This window comes from Triturus cristatus, chromosome 2_2, assembly GCF_964204655.1.
Source record: "Triturus cristatus chromosome 2_2, aTriCri1.1, whole genome shotgun sequence".
In the NCBI taxonomy this organism is placed as follows: Eukaryota; Metazoa; Chordata; class Amphibia; order Caudata; family Salamandridae; genus Triturus; species Triturus cristatus.
The window spans coordinates 199,816,591-199,838,295 of NC_140582.1; the positions used below are offsets into that span (position 1 = coordinate 199,816,591).

The window sequence follows — 21,705 nt, forward strand, 5'->3', positions numbered from 1 at the left end:
CACTCCAAAGTTTAACAGCTACTACATTAGGAGGTCCACACCATATTATACATACCGGCGGCCTTTTTTGCCACGTTCTCTAAGCTGCTCCGGGATTTCATCTGGGGGAGTAGCTGAGACAGGTTGTCACTAGCGAAATTATATCTACCCACAGATCAGGGGGGGCTGGCGGCGCCCTGCTTAGAGCACTACTATTTAGCAGCACAGTTGCAATGGATCGCTCGCTGGTTTGCAGATGGGGGTCGAGAGGACACAGCGATGGTGCTGCCCCCGTACTCTCTGGAACGGCTTCTTACGCTTTTCCATCCAGCTGTCAAACGCGTGACGCCAACATCGCTCCTCCTGAAGGTGGCGTATAAATGCTATCGCAGAAGCCTATTTCTTACCAGAAATCTGATCCCCTATGCGCCTGCGTTACCATTAGAGGGCTCTCCCAGTGGGATACAGACACTCACCCCTCTAGCTATGGCATGTTGGAGGGAGGTGGATATACAGACTTTAGGGGACCTGTATTGAGACAGCTCGTTGGCAACGTACGATTCGTTAGTGGAGGAGGAGGGGCTTCCGCCAGGGCAATTCCTCATGCACCGCTCCTTAGTTACAACTCTGACTGCTAAATGGGGGGGGGGGGGGCATCCCCAGGAATATGAGGCTCCGACAGATTCAGCTGTTCATAGGGCATACCTCACGCCGGAGGCTATCAATAGGCATTTCCACCGGGCGGATGCGGTGTGCCCCAGGTGCATGGAGCCTGGGGGGGGGGTGTCTTGTCCACATGCTATGGAGCTGCCACAGGATACGCCCTTACTGGAGCGCGATCAGTGAACTGCTACGTATTAGTACTGGTCGTAATTTGCCCTTTGAGTGGGAGGTGCATCCGCTGCACCAGTTTCGGGGAACCCCAGCCATGAAGGTGACATCTAGGTTTCTGGATCTGGGAATAGCAGTTGCCAAACGACTACTCACCAGATAATGGAAGGCCCGGGACCCGCCCCACGTGCAGGCATGGGGACACTACCGGGGCAGAACCGTGAGTTGGCTACAATTTTTAGTCATTTCAATACGGAGCTTTATTTATTCATTTGTTGGCTTTTCACTTAGCTGGGGATACGCAATTCACAGCTTGTCTGTTCGTTATCTTTGTTGTTTCAGCCCGGTACTTGCGGGCAGTCCATGCCTCCAGTCTGTGGAGCGATCGTCTTGGTATAGTTCGGTAAGGCCTCGACACTCCCTTTCTGTGGCATTTATCTCAGACGTGAACCAGTTGGAGTTTAGGTTATTTTGCCTTCACTTAACCCTTAATTTTTTTTCATCATTTATTGTCATACACATTTATGGTTTCTAGGCAGCATGTCTATGTTATCATTCCATCAAGCACCACTAATGCACTGGTGTTACCCGTGTACCTATATTTCTCTATTTTATGTGGTTGTTGTGCACACAGCTGTGGCACACGAATGATGCATCAAGTTTTACTGATGCATATGCCTGTTGTCTATCCTGTTTTTTCTTTTCTAGGTGCTGATCAGGAGCGGCTCTCATCATTACGCTGTAACCACAGTGAGGGTATACAGGTTACCGCCCTGATCTGCATGGAGGGCACTTTCATTGTAGTTCTGGTCCTGAAGAAGCGCAAACGACCCTTATGGCGATAAGAGGCGCGAAACATGTCTACCTATGACCAACGACACCTGGGCATAGTATGCCTTCAGGGGAACATTTTATTTAGCAGTTAGACTCTGCTAAGGGTACATCGGTTTTACATTGGCTGCATGATGACCCTTTATTAACTTTTCACACAATTGCACGCACTGTTTCCACTCCCCACACACCCGCATGAATCATCCGGCAGTCCTCAAAAGATCTCCGACAAAGTGACCCTTCGGGGGCCCGTAGGGAATTGCAGCGCCGGCCCTACGAGGAGCACTGCCCAATGATGAAGCATGACACCCTTTGGGGTGTGTGAGGGCATTAGAGGACAAAGAGTGGTCTTCCATTAGTTGAGTTGGTCCTTCACCTAGGATTTCCCTTCACTCTCTTCCCTTTCTCTTCTTTTTGGGCATGGGTGACTTTTTGCACCTGGCCACAGGAACAGTGTCCTTTATGGGTTTACTTGACACTCGTTTTACGTATGGGCTAGGGCAGAGGGGACCACCATCAGGAGGGAGGAAACGTTGGGTTTAAGGAAGGAGACAATCGTGGCTCAATGGGAAGGGCTACTCCAGGAACTCCGGGGGGGGGGGGGGGGGGGGGTGAAGAAGAACATACAAGGGGACAGCCTGAGGGGAGAGCCATAGGTCCAGGGTAGACACCGGAGTCAAAAAGTTGGGTGTGGACGCGTTGTTCCATGTTTCATGCTCCGTACATGGGTCATTCACGGCAACATCAGGGGAGAAGATAGGTGCCAATGTGGGGAGATAATAGCTTAGTTGTAATGCTGGGTAAGGCTGCTGGGGAAGACAGGATGGGGGGTGGAATGGAGACATTGTCACTAGCGCCGGTTTGAGTTGGGATTGTTGGGTGTTAACCGTTTTTACACTGCTGTGTCTGTTATCCAGTTCATGAGAAAATAACAGAAGGACTTATACACGGGGCTCTTGAAACTATGCAGTCGTTGAGTAGGGATGCATCCCACGCAGAGCAAGAACTGAATGCTATTCCTGTATCCTACCTGGTAGGACGGTTGTGCCAGGGATAGGTGTGAGACTATATGTGCGATGGGAACTGGTACCAAGAGCAGCATTATATCATCGGCATATAATGTTATCTTCCCCATTTGTGCAATGGGAGGACAAATATCTCCATTCTCCCTAATCGGCAGTGGCTCAAAAATACAAAATAAATAAATAAACCAGAACCGGTGATGGGGGGGGGGGGGACATCCCTGCCGGGTGCCACGATGACCTTGCAGTCTACCAACCTCAATAGCAATAACTAATACAGATTTCAGCATTCCAATACATCACATACATCTTGATCTTCGAAGGAACTCCAAACTTGGTGAAAATATGAAAGCGTTTCCCAGACCACAAGATCAAATGCCTTTTCTGCATCCAATAGGAGAACTATGGCTGGAGAATTATTGCCTGAAAAACAGTCCATCGCCTCAGCTAAATAATGCTTATTTGTACCCAACTGTCGTCCAGCATAAAACCATTCTGGTCCTGATTAATTTATTAGCTAATAGTTTCATAATGATTTTAAAATCTGAATTTGACAATGTAATTGGACAATAGGAGTATGGATGTTCACCATCTTTTCCTTTTTTTTTTAAAAAAAACCCACGTCCCCATCCTTTTTTTAGCAACTAAGCATTTTAACAATTTAAGAAAGTGGAGTCTGTTTACATCATTCATCTAGCAAAATAAAACTGCTAAATTAGCACAAGGCACTTTATGAAGAATTGGAGAATGGTGGTTTGGCACTCTAATTTGATTATTATTTTGCATATGTTGCACAGTATATGTCAAGATTTAATGTGAAACTTAGATCAGGAGACATTTTTAAGAACGATGTTATTTGGTTGATTCTTAATGAATACGATATCCGTGATGTGCTAAAATTAACAAAGTCACCTAAAAAAAGTTAGCAATAAAAGACTTTAGATAACGCAAGGATCTCTATACAAGAGATATGCATTCCCCCCCCCTTTAATGCGGTTACACCTTTGACACAATTATCAGGGGACGCTGGTGCTAATTTGGATCCACACAGTGTGAAAGTGGGAGAGAATTGGGTTCAGTAAGGTGGCGGATCTTTTGATCTGAGAAAGGTGGAAGAGCATGTTGGAAATTTGTGAATCAATTCAAGGTAATTTTTTGCTCCTCACCTTCCTTAGAATTTTGGTCAGCGCATTTAGTAATTTAAGGAGTGGGCAGATTGGGGCAGTCAAAAATTTGTAACAGCATTAGTGGAAGCTCCCGACAGTAAGAGGCCTGGAGAATGGAAAAGATTTCTTGCTTCTTCAAAGGGCCCCAATCTCTGTCAAAAGGCAGATAATAAAATGTGATTATGAAGGAATGGGATTATCTAAAAAGATGTGCCATGAAATTAATATATTACATTTTAAGGTCCTGAGACTAGCCAAGTGGCCTAGAATGTTAGTTTACAGTAAGTGGCTTCCCCAATGAACCCCACAACTTTTAGCTAAGGTTAACCCCAGGAGGTCAAGACATTTTCGTTGTAATTCGGGGGGCTGTCACAAATTGGCCTCATGTAATTGGGCTGTGCATTCCCATTCAAGAATTTTGTAAATACATATTTCGGTACTTGGAGAGGGCTTGGCAGACAAAGTTAGCTCCCCGTATATGGTGGATAGCTCTGGGATATGATCCTACTACTCTATTAGAGTTCAGATTAAAAAAATTGTAATATGTTGCAACAACAGTGGCTTAACCCTGATTACTTCAAAGGTGGTGAACGCAATTGATCACCACAATAGGAGATTTGGTGGTGAAAATGAAGCAATTAAGAAATAAAGAGAGTGATGGTACGCTCTTCGCTGGGGGGAAATAATACATTTGATAAATTGTGGGGACAGTTTATGGTAGAAACCTCTGAGTAGGACAAAGAGGTTGGGTTTTTTTATTATATCGCTTTGATTAAATTCGTTCTTTGTATTAATCAAATGCGTAGTCTTAAGGCTGATCGATTTATAAAGTGATGAAATGCGATTTGTATATGCATTTAACTGCTGGTGTGAGAGTATGATGATTTGATGCTTTTGTCACTGCTTTGAATATCAATTTAAAAAAAAAAAAACTCAAACCACTTGGTGACACTGCAAAATACCTTCACACTCACATGTTTCCCCGTTGGAAACAAACTGGTGAATATTTCTCTCTCTCTGCGCCCTGGAACATTACCAGACTGTCTCAAAACTGAACACCTCACCCCTCCATTAAAAAAAAAAAAAAAACCTCTGCAGACACCAAAAAAAAAAAAACCTGCATTTCCTCTTGAAACTCATTTAAAGATGTATAGCGGAGCAAGACACCAAATGCATCAAACAACAACATCCTAGACTAATTCCAATCAGGACTTCAGCACAGAAACCACTCTATTAAAGGTGGTAGACGACACTTTGAATTCTAGATACAGACAACCTTTGCCTTCTGATCCTTCTCGACATCATCTGCCTTCGACACGGTCAACCACCATCACGCTACTAGACACTCAAAAATCGAATGGGCATTAATGGTATGGGCCTGCAATGGTTTGCTTCATTCCTCATGGGCTGATCACAGCGAGTAAAAATTGAAGACCATCTCTCCGCACCGACTGCAGGGGGTCAATTAATCCAATCTTGCTTCAACCCTTTTCAACCTAGACAGTCATTCTGAGTCCTTAACAAGTCAGGGACCTTCTATCACCAATGCGCAGATGACAACTGCATCTAGAGGTCACCTCATAAAACAATGTCTTGAAACTTGCTACCAACCTAAATTCTGTTCACAACTGGATGACCTCATAACCTACAGCTAAACCCTTTTACAACTGAATTTCTCCCCATCGAATTCAACACCTCCGATGCAATCCTGGATGGACACATACAACATCTTCAACAGTAAACTGACCATTGGGGACAGTGCCAAGTCTCTGGGGGTCACCCTAGGCAAAGGGCTCAACCTACATTCTCAAATAAGCACCACGGCCAAAAACTCTTGCTATAGAGTACATCGTTTGTGGGAAATACACAGTTTCATCTCAGAACAAGATCTTAAATCTCTTGCACATACACTGGTGCTCCCCAGAATGGAGTATTTTAACTTTCTTCTGACGGGTCTTCCCAAAACCCATATCACCGCCATCCAACCCCACCAAAAATAATTCTGCACGACCACATTATTGCAATGCTGACCACCCTCTGGGGGTTCCCAATTGAACCAAGAGCTATCCACAAGACTCAGGGGTGTGGAATTTAATAAAATATCTACTTGACCATGGGGCAGGTTGCTTCATAAATCTACTTGTCTTGTAGCAAAATCCACATGCCCCTTTGGTGCCATGTAGTGCAGCGGCAAATTATGGCAGCAATTTCATTATAGAAGAGGTCTATAGCCTCTGTGAGTATGCCAGGGCTCATACCAATACTTGCCACCCCATTATGTTGCAATGTTTCGGCAGATCTACATACTGAGGCTGAAGGTAGTGGTAAGCAATAGTTCCCGGGTTAGAATGCCCTTTTGAGTCTGTTCAAACTTACTAACTTGAATGTTTAAAAGGCTTTCAACAACTTCTCTAACCTTTTACCATACTCAGAAATGTTGGAAATTTACTCCTGACAATGGCAGACGTAAACCTTCTTCCAGAGTTGGGAAAAAAGTGGTTGGAGGGAAAGTGTACATGCAAACACTCAGATGTTCACATGAGCAAATCTACACATGCATATTTGCTCATGCTAAAATGCAGTTCACAAATATTTTCTAGGAGTACGATTTATTGTCCTATTCCTGTAAACTCTTAGGAATTCATGAAAGCCGCATAGCTGCACTTAATGCAAGGACATATACCATGGGTGCACTTTTGAGCCTCGCTTTAATAATTAGACGCCTAATTTGGTCTGGCGTTGACCGTGACCTTTTGCGCTTATTAAAATGCTGTCTCTCTCTGTATCGGCTGGCTTCACTGCGAGTGACAGCATTCTGCTCTTTCACAAGGAACATAACGACACACATAGTAGTTTTGTTCAGTGCCAGTAACTACTGTGGCAGTGTATGCTTTAGGAGAGCTAAAAACAATGTTGCTTTTGACAAGGTTTGTTACAATGGTGAGGAACCAGCAGCTCCCACACCAATAAGGTTTTACAAAAACCATGCCAAAACAAGTCACATTGACAAAACTAAAAAGCTAACCACCAATTTCAGACCTACTGGCCTTGCCAACACTTGTTTATTTTTGTTTCCCATAATCTTATTGACACTAGTTAAACTGATTTTCCTTTATGAATATTTTTGGGAAATACTAACATGCATCAACACGTTACTAAATGATGCTGAAAAGAAACGGTCCCTGACATTTTACGGTAGTTTAGCAAAATATTTTTTTTCCTTGCTTCATTTTTTTATGAACATTTTATTTTGAAAGCAAAGATTCATCAATCTTGCTTTCATGCTTCTGCAAATAGCTGGATCAAATCAGAGCATTCTGGGAGCATTATACATAGCCTCATATTGCTAAACTTTGAAAACGTTTGTACACATTTTTATACTGGAACCACTGTCAGTAGTGCAGTCAGAGCTTACAACATTTAGAGTGCTCACCATAATAAAGGCTTTCAATTAATTAACCATAAATACAAGTTTGAACAGCATTAACATATGTGCAAAAATATTACCTTAACTGCAGACAGTGCCCTTCGCTGATCTATAATGTGGGACTGCAAACTGTCAGCCAAGGGGTTTGTTCTGCAGCGGTTGGGCCTACTTGCCCACGGGCATACTGCACATGACAACTTGTTGCCCTTGACCCCAAACAATATGTCCTAGGCGTTGGGCTATAGGAATTCCACATCCCTGAAGACTGCCTGAATCATCCATTAAGCCTTCCACACATCAACTCCCTGTTACCTGGCGAACAAACTCAAGCTATCAGGTGGCTCCAGACCACAATAGAACGCAGAGGTAATGTATTTTGAACACCTGTCTTTTAAAAGGAAACATCCGACGGCACAACACTCCGCGCGAAAAGCAACAAGATTCTGGAATACACTACCTGCAAATCTGCGCACCACTACCATGCGGGTAACAGCACTGAGGCAGGGGAGTAGACAAATGATAACGAGGTAAACTAAAATTTAAAAAAAAAAAAAACCACTTACCTTGCGCTCACCAAGGTAAGTGGTTTTAGTTTTATTAAATTTTAGTTTACCTCGTTATCATCTGTCGACACCCCCCCCCCCCCTTACCTGCACAGGCCACGCCCAACCAAAGGGGCATGAAAGCCCTTCTCCTCCAAGGGGGCTTTAGCTAAAACAATGTAATCAACTCTTGGCACAGACCCCTATACCACATGATCCTTTCTACGGCTGCATACTATCCAAAACTTTTCACAGCCATATGTACCTTTGTACACTCTGCATATTACTTAAAACTTATTAAGGGTTTTGTACATTCTGTTTTAGGTAATGATTTACCTTCTTATATTATTAATTCTTAACAATTATTTATAGTTGCATCGTCGAGGTTAACCCATCAATAACTTCAACGTAACGAAATCTATGCACTGAAAAGCGTTCTGGCCCCTTTGGGTAATGTCCGTGCTAAATATGAATATGCAAAGAAATAAACTTGTATCAGAGCAAAGTTGCTCAGAAAGTCTGTCACCTCAAGCCCAAGCAATGCTTTAGCTGAGAATATGCAATTGAATGTGTATGCAACGGAGAGTTTTTGGTGGAGTTCTAGGGCTCAGTCGCAAGTTACTCAATTAACAGATGATGGTTAATTACTTACTGAGCCGGAAAAAAAGTCCAGCTGGGCATACTAGGGACCTGCAGTGCAATACACCGACTTCCAAGCCCCTGCGATGGTTTTGGAAAACAAACCGTAATCTGAACCTCTAAGGGACGCCGCTTCAGCGTTGCACATGTCAGTGAGCACCACAAAAAAGCCCCTCCGCCGTTCCCGTGCAATCAATAAAGTTGTACGTAAACGTCGCGTCCACCCTAAGGATGCAGCCGGCCTCGTGTTTATTTGTAACACGAGCCTCGCTCGGGTAGTCCCCGCCGCACCTCCCTTGCCGAACCCACACTCCCTTCCGTGGACTCGGCTCTTACTTTGCCCGCGGTGTCCATGCTGCTTTTCGCTCGGTGACTGCGAAGAACGAAGTGGGTCGAGGGGGTGGAGTCGAGAGAGACTTGAACTTTGACGAAGGTAGGGTGCGCGCGCAGCTTTCGACATCAACGCTTCCTATTGGACAAAAGGAACATGCTGGAGAATGTTCCCCAGACTACACTCCCTCAGTCAGCTGAGTATACGTTTTTTTTAAAAACAGGGCTTGATGACTTACGCTCGGAGCCCACTGCCAACTGATAGTCCCATGCGTCTATCTCAAATATACCAGTAGTCTTCTGAAACTTTAAGAAGTTTCTCTTGTAGGTTTGAAACATACATGAATTTTAGAATATTCTATGAGCCTATGTTGCACAGCGGGTTGTTAATGTTTTAGAATTTTAAATGATAGGGCGCCATCTGTTGATAGCCATTGGGCTAACAAGTGACTTCGATGGCACAGTTATAAAGAGAGCTACCCAACGGAAATTATTTTTTAACTATTCAGTTTTATTGTCGAGTAAAATCAGTCTGTAGTAGTGGGATTATTTGCATACTAAGGTTGGAGAATGTAGAGTGTAGAACTGTGTGATGCGGTATTAAAATGTGCCTTGAAATGGAAGGTGGCAGCATTGCGAAGTCTGGCCTGCAGCTGTGAACATACTTGTATGTAGGGTGTTACTTACGAATGAAAGGATACAATGAGGTTCAGTGGTATTACTGATAGGGCCAGCGGCGCCACTCAGGAGGGTAACACCGGTATTTAAATTGAGTGATATCTTGAGCTCGGTGCTGCAAGGTAAGGTGAACCACTAGTCTCCCCAAATCAGTGATCAGGGCCACTTTAATATATAGATGCAAAATCCCCAGCACACAATTAAAATGTAGTAAAGATGTCTGAGTGCAAAGTGTGAGCACAAATTCAACACAGGTACATTGATTCTTGTTCTGTTTTTCTTTTTTATTTCCTCAGGTCTTCAAACAGCCGACATGTGTTTCGTTGCTAACATGGGAAATCGTCCCGCGACTTTATCAAGGCTTTCTTCTTCATAAATCTATCCGTTGTCTGGGGGGCGTGCTAGGCGCACGGCAAGATGGCCGCACGGTAGTGTAGCTCTGCCGGCCGCCGCAATTATCCTACTAATATTCTGCCTCCTCTGAGCCATCCACCATTGTCGCTGTGTCAGCAGGTAGCGTTGATGCAGGGGGCTCGCCGGCGGTGTGTCGACTGGCACGGATCTTGTCTGCGGGACCTGTGAGGAGGATGCTGCCCGTTCGGCCCGCGGCCGTCATGGCGTCCGGATTGCTGTGAGCGGACGCCGGCTCCTGCTGTGGCCGCATCGCCTGCTGTCCCTGTTTGCCTCCCCGGAGCACCTGCTGATATTCTGCGAGGCTGCGCAGCGCTGGATCTGTCTGGAGATCTGCTGCGGGTGGTGTGCACTCCGGGGCTTCGGACGTGCTGGGAGCTGGAGTTGCGGGGCGCGCGGCCCCAGTGGTCACGCGAGGACCCGGCGCCGCTTCATAAGGTAGGCCGCGGTGTGAGCGTAGTCGACGGTGGCGCCTGCTCGGATGTGCCACGGTGCTGCCTGACAGCTGTCTGCCCATCTGCCCCGAGGATCCAATATACATTGTGGGGAGATTATTGACTGCTGCACCCCTCGATTCCACGAGGGCCAGTCGGCTGCGTGGTGGCTGGGGGGCACCCTGCTGCGGCCTGCTGAGCTCTCTACCGTGCTCATTCTACCCTCTAGATCGTGGGGGCTGTGACTGGGGGTGCTCCCCGCTGCCAGAGCGGGTGTTTGGAGACATTGGGGCAAATCTCCTATGCTGCCTCGCCGGGAACGGACGGGCTTGAGGCCACATTGATTTGATCTGTCCTTCGGGTTTGGCAAAGTCTAGCCCAGCACCTCATATTACTGATTGCATTTCCTAGTGGGCACTGGCTACATCGTTGGATGGTAAACGACATAGCATAGATAGCGCAGCACGTTAGCCAGCGCCTCGCCTTTGACTCGGTGGGAGAGTCCCCTGCCCTTGATTCTATTGCTGGGTGGCTGTGGTTCCTGCACTCCTGTGCGTTGCTGCCACCATGGGCAAGCCGGACAAAAACCAGCCCAGGCTCACCTTCGAACTTCGCAAGGGCGGCAAATCCTCCCAAACCGCTGCCTCTGACTCGGAGCTGGATGCTTCGACGTCGGTCCCCACTGCCCTGGAAAAATCATGGCAGCCATCCACACCAGCTAACAGGCTATTGATGGGAAGATAGCGGCGCTTAATGATCGCATGGATCATTTCTCATCCAAGCTGGATAAACACGCGGCGAGGATTGGCGAGGCCGAGCAGCGGATTTCGGACGCGGAGGACGGCTTGCAGCAGGTGACCGCTAAGACCGTGGGTATGGAAAAGTTGTTGGCTGTTATACAGGCCAGGAACGAGGACATTGAAGCGCGCTCATGGCGCAACAATGTACGCATTTTGGGTCTGCCGGAATCTACCAATGTTGGGCGGCTGGAAGATTATGTTGAGACCATGCTGAGGGATATCTGTGGGTCTGACAGCCTCTCTAGTATGTTCGCCATTGAACGAGCCCATAGGTCCCTGGTGGCACGTCCACCTCCTGGTGCCCCCCCGAGGCCTATAATAGCTAGATTGCTAAACTATAGAGACCGAGATACCATACTGCGCATCACTCGTCAAAAAGGAACAGTGAACTATCAAGGAACTGTCTTATCGTTTTATCCAGATTTTACGGCATCGGTGCAGGCAGCACGTAAGGAGTTTCAGGGGGTCAAGAAGCTCCTTATGAAAGAACAAATTCCATATACCATGCTTTATCCAGCCCGCCTGCGCATAGGTCCGGAAGACAACGCAAAAATATTCACTAATTCCAAATTGGCCTGGGACTATGCTAAATCCCTACGACGACAGCGTCAGTCTACAGCCTCTACTTCGGATGTCGATGATTGAGTGGTGCGAGACTGACACGCGACTGCAGACGGTGTATGTTGCTGTGGGCTGCGTCCTTGTCCTGACCTCTGCAGCACAATGTGACACTCGCCAATTGGTGGATTGGTGCCTTCGTGGGACAGAGATGGGGTTGCGTGTGCTGCAGTGCTGGCGTGGCATGCCTCCAGGCTTTAGAGTGGTTTTTTTTTCTTTTATATTGGTCTTGGGTAACTGTACTCTAGCTGGCTAATGTGGTTTGGATCTACTGACTGCTGGTGTGGGCCTGGGGGGGAGGGTGGGACCCTTCTCCTATGCTGGAGTCATCATGATCCCGGCAGATTGACGGTATGGGTCCTACCCGCCGTTGCTCTGTCGGCTTGTAGATATCTCCTTCGCTGATTGAATGGGTGGATGGTGGGCAGGGGGGGTTTGTGTCCCTTACTATGGCGGCCCACTCCCGTCTTCATCAGGGAGTGAGTCTCAGCCACTATGTTCCCCCCAATGGGTGTACCCCAAAAGCTATGTTGTGGTGTTTTGTTTCTGTTGGGGATGGTTCTATTATTGGGTACTGTCTTTGGCGAATTGGGGTTGCTGAAGTGGGTGGAGGGAGGGAGTGGGTTTGTGTTCCGTAAGTTCAAAGGTACATTGATCAGATTGTATTTTCCAGTGAGAGTCCGCACTGCCTGGTATGAACATAATTTGTCGCCTGCTGCCATTGTGATGGTGATTATTATGGGTAATGTTCACAGGTGAGACGTATAACTGCATGACATGGAATGTATGTGGGCTTAATACTCCCAAGAAGATTCGCCAAGTATTGTCGTACTTAGACAGACATACCACACACATTTCATTGTTGCAGGAGACACACCTGAGCAATCGCTCTGAACCTGGGGTGGCATAGAGGTGGGCGGGTTTTAGGCTGGCGTCATCTAACTCTAACGATGCTAGAGGGGTGCTTATCCTTATCCGAAAAGGGATACCATTTTTGCCTATAGATACTAGAGCGGATGCTGAAGGCCGCTGGGCTTTGGTGCAAGGCAAGTTGGGTATGACTGTCGTTACGATTGTTAACATGTATGGTCCAGTAGTGGACGACCCCACGCCTTTTTTAAATATGCTTGCTGTCTTACGCTCATGGCCAGATTCTGCTGTACTATGGGGAGGCGATTTGAATACCCACCTCAACCCCCAAATAGATAAATCCAATCCTTCTGGGGTACGCCCCTTTAGGGTGGCTCAGTGCATGCGTGACGCAATGGCGGAGTTTGGTTTTGTTGATGTTTGGCGGCTGCGTAATTCGGAGACTCTTGGGGGCACACACATCACCCCGGCTTTCAATAGTTGGTCTAGATTAGATTATTGGCTCTTGAGTGAGGAAGCTAATGGGTGGGTTACAGCGGTTCGCACTTTTCCACGCACATTATCAGATCATAACCCTGTTGCCTTAACTCTCAGTTTCCCCGCAAACCCCTGTCGCCCTTTCACCTGGCGGTTCCGGGCCGATGCTTTGCTCGATCCCACCTACAACGACGCCGTCAGAACCGCTATTTTTCAGTATTTTGAGATAAATGTGGGTTCGGTGGAGAGCCAGTCTATACTCAGGAAAGCCTTTAAGGCGACAATCCGGGGAGTATGCATAGGTACCACAGCGGGGATCCTCAGAGACATCGGAGGTCAGCTGTCCAGAGTTGAAAAGGCATTGGGCGAACTGGAAGAGCAATATCTTAGTGCCCCGTCTGCAGAACTGCTAGCACGTATTCAGGAGTTTTTGACAGAATATAATTCTTTAGCTGAGACAGAGGCTAAATACATTGCAAGGAGGCGTATGGCACGTGCTTTTGGGGAAGGGGGTCGACCGGGCAAGGCTTTGGCCTTCAAACTAAAGTTCCGTGCTGATCATCATCAGATTGACCGCATACTTGACTCCTGTGGATCGGAATATTTTACTCCATATGATATAGTGGGTCAATTCCGACAATTCTATTCGGACATGTATAAAATCCGAGGTGGGATGGAAACTAAGGCACTGGATGACTATTTATCTGATGTGGCCTGCGCTTGGCTCTCGGACACCCATAGGAAGTATCTGAGTCTATCCATAGACGAGACGGATGTGCGCAATGCTATTCTTTCTCTCCCAAATAATAAGGCCCCGGGACCGGATGGCCTAACGGCGGAATTTTATAAGTCTTACGCTGACATCCTTATACCCCATCTTCTGGAAATGTACGCGGAAGCTCATGATTCTGGCGTTCTCCCTCCCTCCCTCAGACAGGCCTTGATTGTCACTCTGCTCAAAAAAGATAAACCACCCCCGTCCTGTGAAGCGTATCGTCCCCTATCATTAATAAATCTAGACACAAAAATTCTGGCCAAGATACTGGCTACGAAAATCCAACCGCTAATGCCTCTTCTGGTGCTTCCCGATCAATCCGGGTTTATCCCGAAGCGTTCCACCTCCCATAATCTGAGGACTATTTTCTCAATGTTTCATGTCCTTAATACGGAGTTGTCAGCGGCAGCGGTCCTTCTCGACGCTGCCAAAGCGTTCGACTCCATAGAATGGCCATACATGTTTCACATACTGCACAGAATGGGGTTCCCTATGGTCTTGACGAGGTGGATTCAGGTTTTATATACGGACGCGTCAACGAGGGTGAGGGTGGGTGGCTTCACGTCGGAGCCTTTTCAGATTGAAAGGGGCACTAGGCAGGGTTGCCCCCTGTCCCCGCTCCTTTTTGACCTCATATTGGAGACATTGGCCTGCAAAATCCGACAGCGGCATAGAGAAACTGCCCTAAATTTTAATAATCGTCCGGTTGGGGTCTCGATGTATGCGGACGATAGGGTCCTTTTCATACGAGATCCTCAGCAGTATTTGTCTCCGGTTTTTCGGGAATATATTTGTTTTGGCTTGTTCTCGGGACTGAAGATAAACTGGGAAAAGTCAGTAATTATTCCCTTGACACTCAATACGCCTCCGCCCCAGCTGGAATACCCCTTGGTCTGGTCCACCAGAGCCGGCCTTAGGCATGTGCAAGCTGTGCACCTGCACAGGGCTGCCAAACCCCAGGGGCCGCAACGAGGAATCAGATACAATACATTCGTGGCGGCCCCTGGCAGAGATTTGGCGGCCTCCGGGTCTTTGCAGACGGTGCCCGAAGTTTCTGCTGAGGCTCGCGACGTCACTTGTGCGAGGGCGGGCCGGGCGCGCACCGTGTGTGCGCGGGCGGGGGAGGAGGCGCGCAGCAGCCTGATGGAGACCACCGCAGTCCCTCCTGCAGCTCCCGCGCCTGTGCAGTTCGGCGGCGGCAGCACGTTGCGGACTCCCCTCTGAGCGCGGCACGGTGAGGTGAGTAGGCCCCGGACCTCGGAGGGGCTTTGCTGGGGGAAGGGCTGGGGGCTTGGGGCCGTCCGAGTGGCAGTGGGGCTTTGCCGCAGAGCGGGGGGGTCCCCCGGGGGAATTTTTTTGCATCCATCCACTCTCCTGGGGTTTGTTTAATCGATGTATTGATGTGGGGGAAAACGTGTATGTGTGTTTGGAGTAGACGTGCTGGGGGGTATTGTTTGAAAGTTCTGGCGCTATATTGAATGTTTATTCTAACTTATCAAGCGCTACTGAAGCTTATCTACTGATACCACCTGAAACTGTTGTTCATCTGTAGATTATAGTGCTTAATACTGAAGTTTAAACTGCGTCGAAGCGCTCCAGGTGTTAATTGTGCCACTGAAGCTTATCTACTGATACCACCTGTTGTTCATCCGTAGATTATAGTGCTTAATACTGAAGTTTAAACTGCGTCGAAGCGCTCCAGGTGTTAATTGTGGCATACTTCAATGTACAACGGGTTGGAGCGGGGACAGGGAGCCACAACCTCACCACCAAAACACCTTGATTGGTGTTGTGTAGCACATGGATCAGTGGCGCACACCGCCTACCCCTCCCCTGGTGACTCACGTTCCAGACTTGTTTCTCTAGACATTGCAGCGAACAGAACGTTGCATACACAAGACCATGCCTGAAGACCAGTCTTACGGCACGTTATACCAAAACGCAGTGTTCCAGTCACAGTTGTACCAGGAATGTGTCCAACAGCTCACTACGCCAGTGTAGGAAGGTGGAATCTGACTATATGGTTGCCCCCACTTTTTTCCTGGTGTTTGAATGGTTTTTGACTAGTCTGGCTGGGATCCTGCTATCCAGGACCCCAGCCTATCTGCTTACTCCCTTAAATGATTGGTGTGCATATTAGATGCACTAGTGATTGGATACTGTGGTACCTTATGAGCCCCTAGTATATGGTACCTTAGGTACCTAGGGCATTGGTACTTCACAGGCCTACCAGGGGCTGCAGCATGTATTATGCCACCCCTGGGAAGCACTCACAATCTGACACCACAGGCCTGCTACTGCAGCCTGTGTGAGGTAGTGTTAGCACTCTTCACAGAGGTATAGGTTCCTATATCTCACCATACACACACATATAAACCTATCAGTCACCCCTATGGTAGGCCCTATCAATCCCAAGGGCAGGGTGCTTGGTTTACTATGTGAGGGGGTGCTTCTGCCTGAGCAGGACCCCTCTGCAGCTGGCAGAGTCTATTCTCTGCTGCTGTTTGTGGATGCGGTTAAACCATATACTCTTAAGTGCATTATAACCTCGCGGTAAATGCTAACTTTGGAATGACTGCATCAAAACATGTCGTGTTTGGTGTCAAATAACTTGGAATCCTACCCCCACACCAGTAACTGGTGTGGGAGTAGGATCCCACCCTTCTAGAGGGGACGACATGTACACACTGTACTACACGGTAGAAATCATCTAGAGCCCTGGGATCACAAAATGGATGCCACCAGCACAGACACCGGGCTGCCCTCCTGCTGCTGACCGAAACTCGCAGTGGAGGGAGCTCAACAAAGGGTTTCCTGTCACAGGGAGGTGTCACCACCTCCCAGACAGGATTTAGTGTATTGGAGCTGGGTGGGTGCACTCTTAGAGTGCTTTGAAGTCCTGCACTGGGGGAGCAGTAGGTTCCTCTGTGCATATGCCAGCTCAAACCGGTTCAGGGGCTACCTGCCCCTGCTCTGGCGCGAAACTGGACAAAGGGAAGTGGGTGTAACCACCCACTACCCTGACCCTCCTAGAGGAGTGGTCATAGAGCTAGTCCCTCCCATCTTTTCGCTATAAGATACCACACATTGCCAATGCAATTTAGATTTCACCTGGACGACGCTCTACGAAGAAGAATCCTGGCCCTTCAACTTTTTACTATCTCTAGAAGACCGAAGGATCTCCCTTGGAGTCAAGGAGTGACTCCCCTGCTTGGCAGGCACCAAAACTACTGGACTACGGTTGCAAACTTTACCGCTCCCGCCGGAGCCCGAAGTCCCTGCGTCCCCTGAAGCGGATTTCCTGACCTCTCGACGGCCATTTTGAATCCCCAGCGAAGCTGTGGCATCTGGACCCCACGAGTGACGAGGAACAGCAATACCAGTGAACCGTGCACTGATTTCGAGTGCAAGCCCTAAACTACGTCCAACAAAGTTGTGCTTTGGACCACTTGTTGTCCAAGTCCCGAGCAGGCCTAGTACCGAAGATCAGCGGCCTACCTCGTCCCGAGTGACCATGGGCTGTTGGTAAACTTTTCCTGCAAAGGCGTCTTCGCGGTTGCTTGCCCGTTGGCTAGCGACTCTCCAGAAGACTTCCACATCACCTTCAAGGACTCGCCTGGTTGCTCTGGGCCTGCCCTCACTTACCCTCACTGGGTAAGTCCATCAGACCTTGCTGGTCTGCTCCATCGATGATCTTCCTTCCACACGAGACTTGCAGTTGCCAAGGCTTGTTGGCTCCAAACTGAGTGCCGACACCGTCAACAGCTGCAGACGTTGTGGGACCCTCCGAATCCAGCTGCTGGTCTTCATCGATCCCTCCTGGTCCTCGTGAGCGAAGAGACAAAACGACATCAGCGACCTGAAGAGACGCGACAGCTGTGGTCATCCATCTTGCTGGCCACCGGTCACTGGCAAGTGACTTTGAACTCTGTCCCCTCAATTTTTAGGTCTTCTGCCACTCCAATCCATCTTCGGATTCCAGCGGACACTCCTCTCGACGACACAAGCAGCAAGTCTTCAGCGATCTCCATTGAAAACAGCATCGCGACCCGACACCAAAGGACACGTATGCACCCGGCTTCCCTGGGTGAGGTAACTCTTGCATTACGGTGCCCAAGTATGCATTGGCTCTCGAAGTACTTACCCTGTAAGTTGTTTACTTTTTGTCTACTCCGAATTGCCCTAGAACTGTAAAATACAAACCGCGACATTTGCCATTGAAACGCATTGAACACCGCGTGTGTGTTTAGACACTGCACGCGTCTCCTGTGGGCTGATTACTTATCTGCTAACACTGCAGAAGTGAAGCCCCAGCGATTCCCAAGGCCCTAGGCCTCTTACTTTTGCAAGTCGAGTTTGTTAAACCACTATTTTAGTATATGGTCTGGTACGCCCCTAGGGCTACATCCATATTTGTGCTTAATTTATTGAGAACTGTTGATCTTTTGAATGTTTACCTGGCTCTAATCTCATAAAGAGATTAGTAGAGTATATTTAGAAATAAATACATATATATTTGATATATATACCTGTGTGGTGTCTTTTCATTTGGTAATTCAAGAGATTATAAGGTAAAACAAGCTGCTTTACATTCCTCAGAGACTTAGCCTGAAGGCTGCTCTCCACAGCTACCACTAGGATAGCTTTCTTTAAAGGTTGTCTTAAACCTATCTACCACAAGAGTCGAATTGGACTGGTGCAAGGTGGCCACTATAACTAGTGACCAGCATATGCCAGGCCAACTTCTCACATTGGTGGGCAGCGTGTGGGATTCCAGCTTGTCATTGTTTTACCAGAAAATCTCTATTTGAATTACTAACTGAAAACCACTTAAGGTACTCAAGGTACATATAAAGTCAAGCTAGTATCAATAAGTTCTACTGAACTTAGAGCTGTTTGTGAAGGGACAAGCACACCCTTGCTACAGCTCAAGCTAGGTCCAGTGGGCCTCAACTAGTGTAGGTAGTACAACACTGCACAACACTAGTATGTCTCACCAGGGTGGAGCCAGTGGGTCCACCCCATCTCAGTACAAAGATATAACCTACACTGAACTGAAGGCTTTATGCTTTGAAAGAAATCTGAGGGTGGGCAGGAGTCCCTCATCACAACACCTGATAGATCTGCTAGTAGCAGATGACCTGAAACAAGCTCTAGGGATACTGGGTCTGCATCAGGGGGTGGGTCACACATAGTCTCTGGGTCTGATGATGACAACCAGGATGACCTGGACTCTGTGGGTGGAGGGCCAGACCCAGAAGGGTTTGAAGAGAATAGAGGAAATCTCCCTAAGAGAGCTGAAAGAGTGGGAGACACGCCTAGGTCCCTCTCAAGGGACTCTGACAGGTCATATCACTCTGGAAGAGAATCTATTCCACAGAGGAACTCCAACTTTCCCAGGGAGTCCTCCTCTGAAAGAAGGATCAAGATGCTCCAGTATGAGGAAGCTAGGCTTGCCCTCAGAACCAAGCAATTGGCCTTAGATAGGGAAGCCTTCGAGCTCCAAAGAGCTTCAAAGAAGGAGGGGTTAGATGCCCCTGGTGGCAGCAACAGTGTCCCTAGAGGCAGAGATTACATGCCAGATCATAGGAACCTGTCCAAGGTTGTTCCTCCCTACCAGAGTGGGGATGATATCCACAAATGGATAACTGCTATGGAGAGGGCCTGTAAAGTTCAACAGGTCCCCCAGAAACAGTGGGCAGCAATCTTGTGGCTCTCCTTTTCAGATAAAGGTAGAGACAAGCTCCTCACTGTTAGAGAAGAGGATGCTAATGATTATGAATCCCTGAAGAGTGCATTAATAGATGGGTTTGGCTTAACCACTGAACAGTACAGGTTCAAGTTCAGAGACACCCAGAAAGCACAGACTCAGAATTGGGTGGACTTTGTAGATTGTGCTACCAAGGCTCTGGAGGGTTGGATAGTTGGCAGTAGAGTCACTGACTTTAAAGGACTGTATAATGTGATTATGAGAGAGCAGATCCTTAATAATTGTCAAAACCAACTCTTACACCAGTACCTGGTGGACTCTGATCTGACCTCTCCCCAAGAATTGGGAAAGAAGGCAGCCAAATGGGTCAGAACCAGGGTTAGGCCCAAGAACCAAGGTGGTGACCAGAAGAAAGATCCCACTAAGCCCAAAGAGAAAGGTGGGGATGATAAAACAGAAAAATCCTCTGAAGGGCCCCAAAAACCCAGTTCTGGGGGTGGGTCCCAAAATCCTTCCTCTTCCAATAAGAAACCATATTGCCATGTGTGCAAGCAACCTGGACACTGGAAAACTGACTCCAGCTGTCCAAAGAATGGCAATAAAGAAAATGTTCCTCCCTCTGCAGCTCCAACACCTCCTGTTACTACCAGTAGTAATCCCCCAGGTGGTGGGAGTGCACTCAAAAAATTAGTTGGACTTTCTTGGGGAACTCAGGTGGACTCTGGCCTAACCAGGTTCCCTACACAAGCAACTCTAGTCTGTGATGGTTGCATGGGGTTTGCCAACTTTACCATGAGACCCAATATCTTGGGCAGGTACAGACAAGAGCCCATGATCAATGGTAAGAAGGCTGTGGCCTACAGGGACACAGGGGCTAGTGTCACCATGGTGACAAAGAGACTAGTGCCCCTAGAACAGCTTTTACCTGAGTTTAGCTACCAGGTGACCAATATTGATGGAATTAGGACAGACCATCCCATGGCAGTAGTAAATCTCAGCTGGGGAGGGGTCACTGGCCCCAAGAGAGTGGCAGTGTCCCCAACCTTGCCTGTAGATTGTTTACTGGGGAATGATCTAGAGATCTCAGCCTGGGCTGAGGTAGACCACAATGCCCATTTAAGAACGTTAGGCATCCATGAGAGAGTGGATGAGACCCTGAGGGCCTCACCTCCACCCCAGGAGAAATTAAGGGGAGTGAAGCCTGAAACTATGGATCACTCCACACAAACAGAGAGCATAAGGGGTGAGGAACAGTCCTCCCCCCACCAGACTAAAGGTAAGGGTCAGCTTTCTAAGGGAACTGACCCTGCCCCTTGTGAAGTAACTGCCCCAGAAGTGGTCAGGCCTGTCCTGGCCACAACTCTGATGGCAAGGGATCCTTCCAAGGTGGCACCCAGTCTGGAGCAGGTATCCTGCCCCTCTCTACCCTGCCTCAGTCAGCCCAGGGCTGCAGAGGTCAGGGAGGCCAGTGGACCCTTAATGGGCCCCTGTCCAGAGGAACCCCCTCATCAGCAGATTAGGGACACCCAGCAGAGTAGTTCTAGCCAGGTGATTATTCCTCTACAAACTGAGGGATCCCCTTTACCCCTAGGTACAGGTACCCCCCAGATGGACTTTGTTGGGCACAGGGAAACCTGGGGCATAGTTGCCCCAAACATTCCAATGCCCTCCACTACTCCAACCAGAGGGACCCAACCCCCAGCTGTAGGCAGCCAGAGGTTGACCCTTAGGGCCAGATATGACACAGTCATGGACAGAAAGGCTTCCATGGTGACCAGTGTGCCGAGGAAGTTGAGACCACCCCAAATAGGGCCTCACTTCCAGACTCAGACACCCCACCAGCCTACTTCTGTACCAGAAAACAATACAGGTAATTTCCCTAGACTTTGGAGAAACTCCAAAACCCCTTGGGGTAGGATTTCCCAAGTGGACCATGAGACAGGGAGCAACCATGCTAGTGCAGGTTCTTCCTTATATGGCCACTCAGGAAATAAAGGCTTAACTGGGCAAGGTTAGCCTTATCTCCTTTCGGTTGTCTTAAACCTATCTACCACAAGAGTCGAATTGGACTGGTGCAAGGTGGCCACTATAACTAGTGACCAGCATATGCCAGGCCAACTTCTCACAGCCAGCCCCACCCGAAAATATAAAATAATACTCCTAGT

At 48.1% G+C, this 21,705-nt stretch overlaps 1 protein-coding gene across 1 annotated transcript in view; it reads right to left on the reverse strand.

Annotated features, from left to right (window-relative positions):
- Nucleotides 1-8,907, reverse strand: part of LOC146862011 (alcohol dehydrogenase class-3-like) — a 101,362-nt gene extending 92,455 nt beyond the window's left edge. Inside the window, exon 1 of the mRNA XM_085641169.1 lies at nt 8,774-8,907. Within this exon, the coding sequence (XP_085497295.1) occupies nt 8,774-8,791 (18 nt within the window). The 5' untranslated portion in view covers nt 8,792-8,907. The remainder of the gene's footprint in view (nt 1-8,773) is intronic.
- Between the last annotated feature and the right edge of the window lie 12,798 nt (nt 8,908-21,705).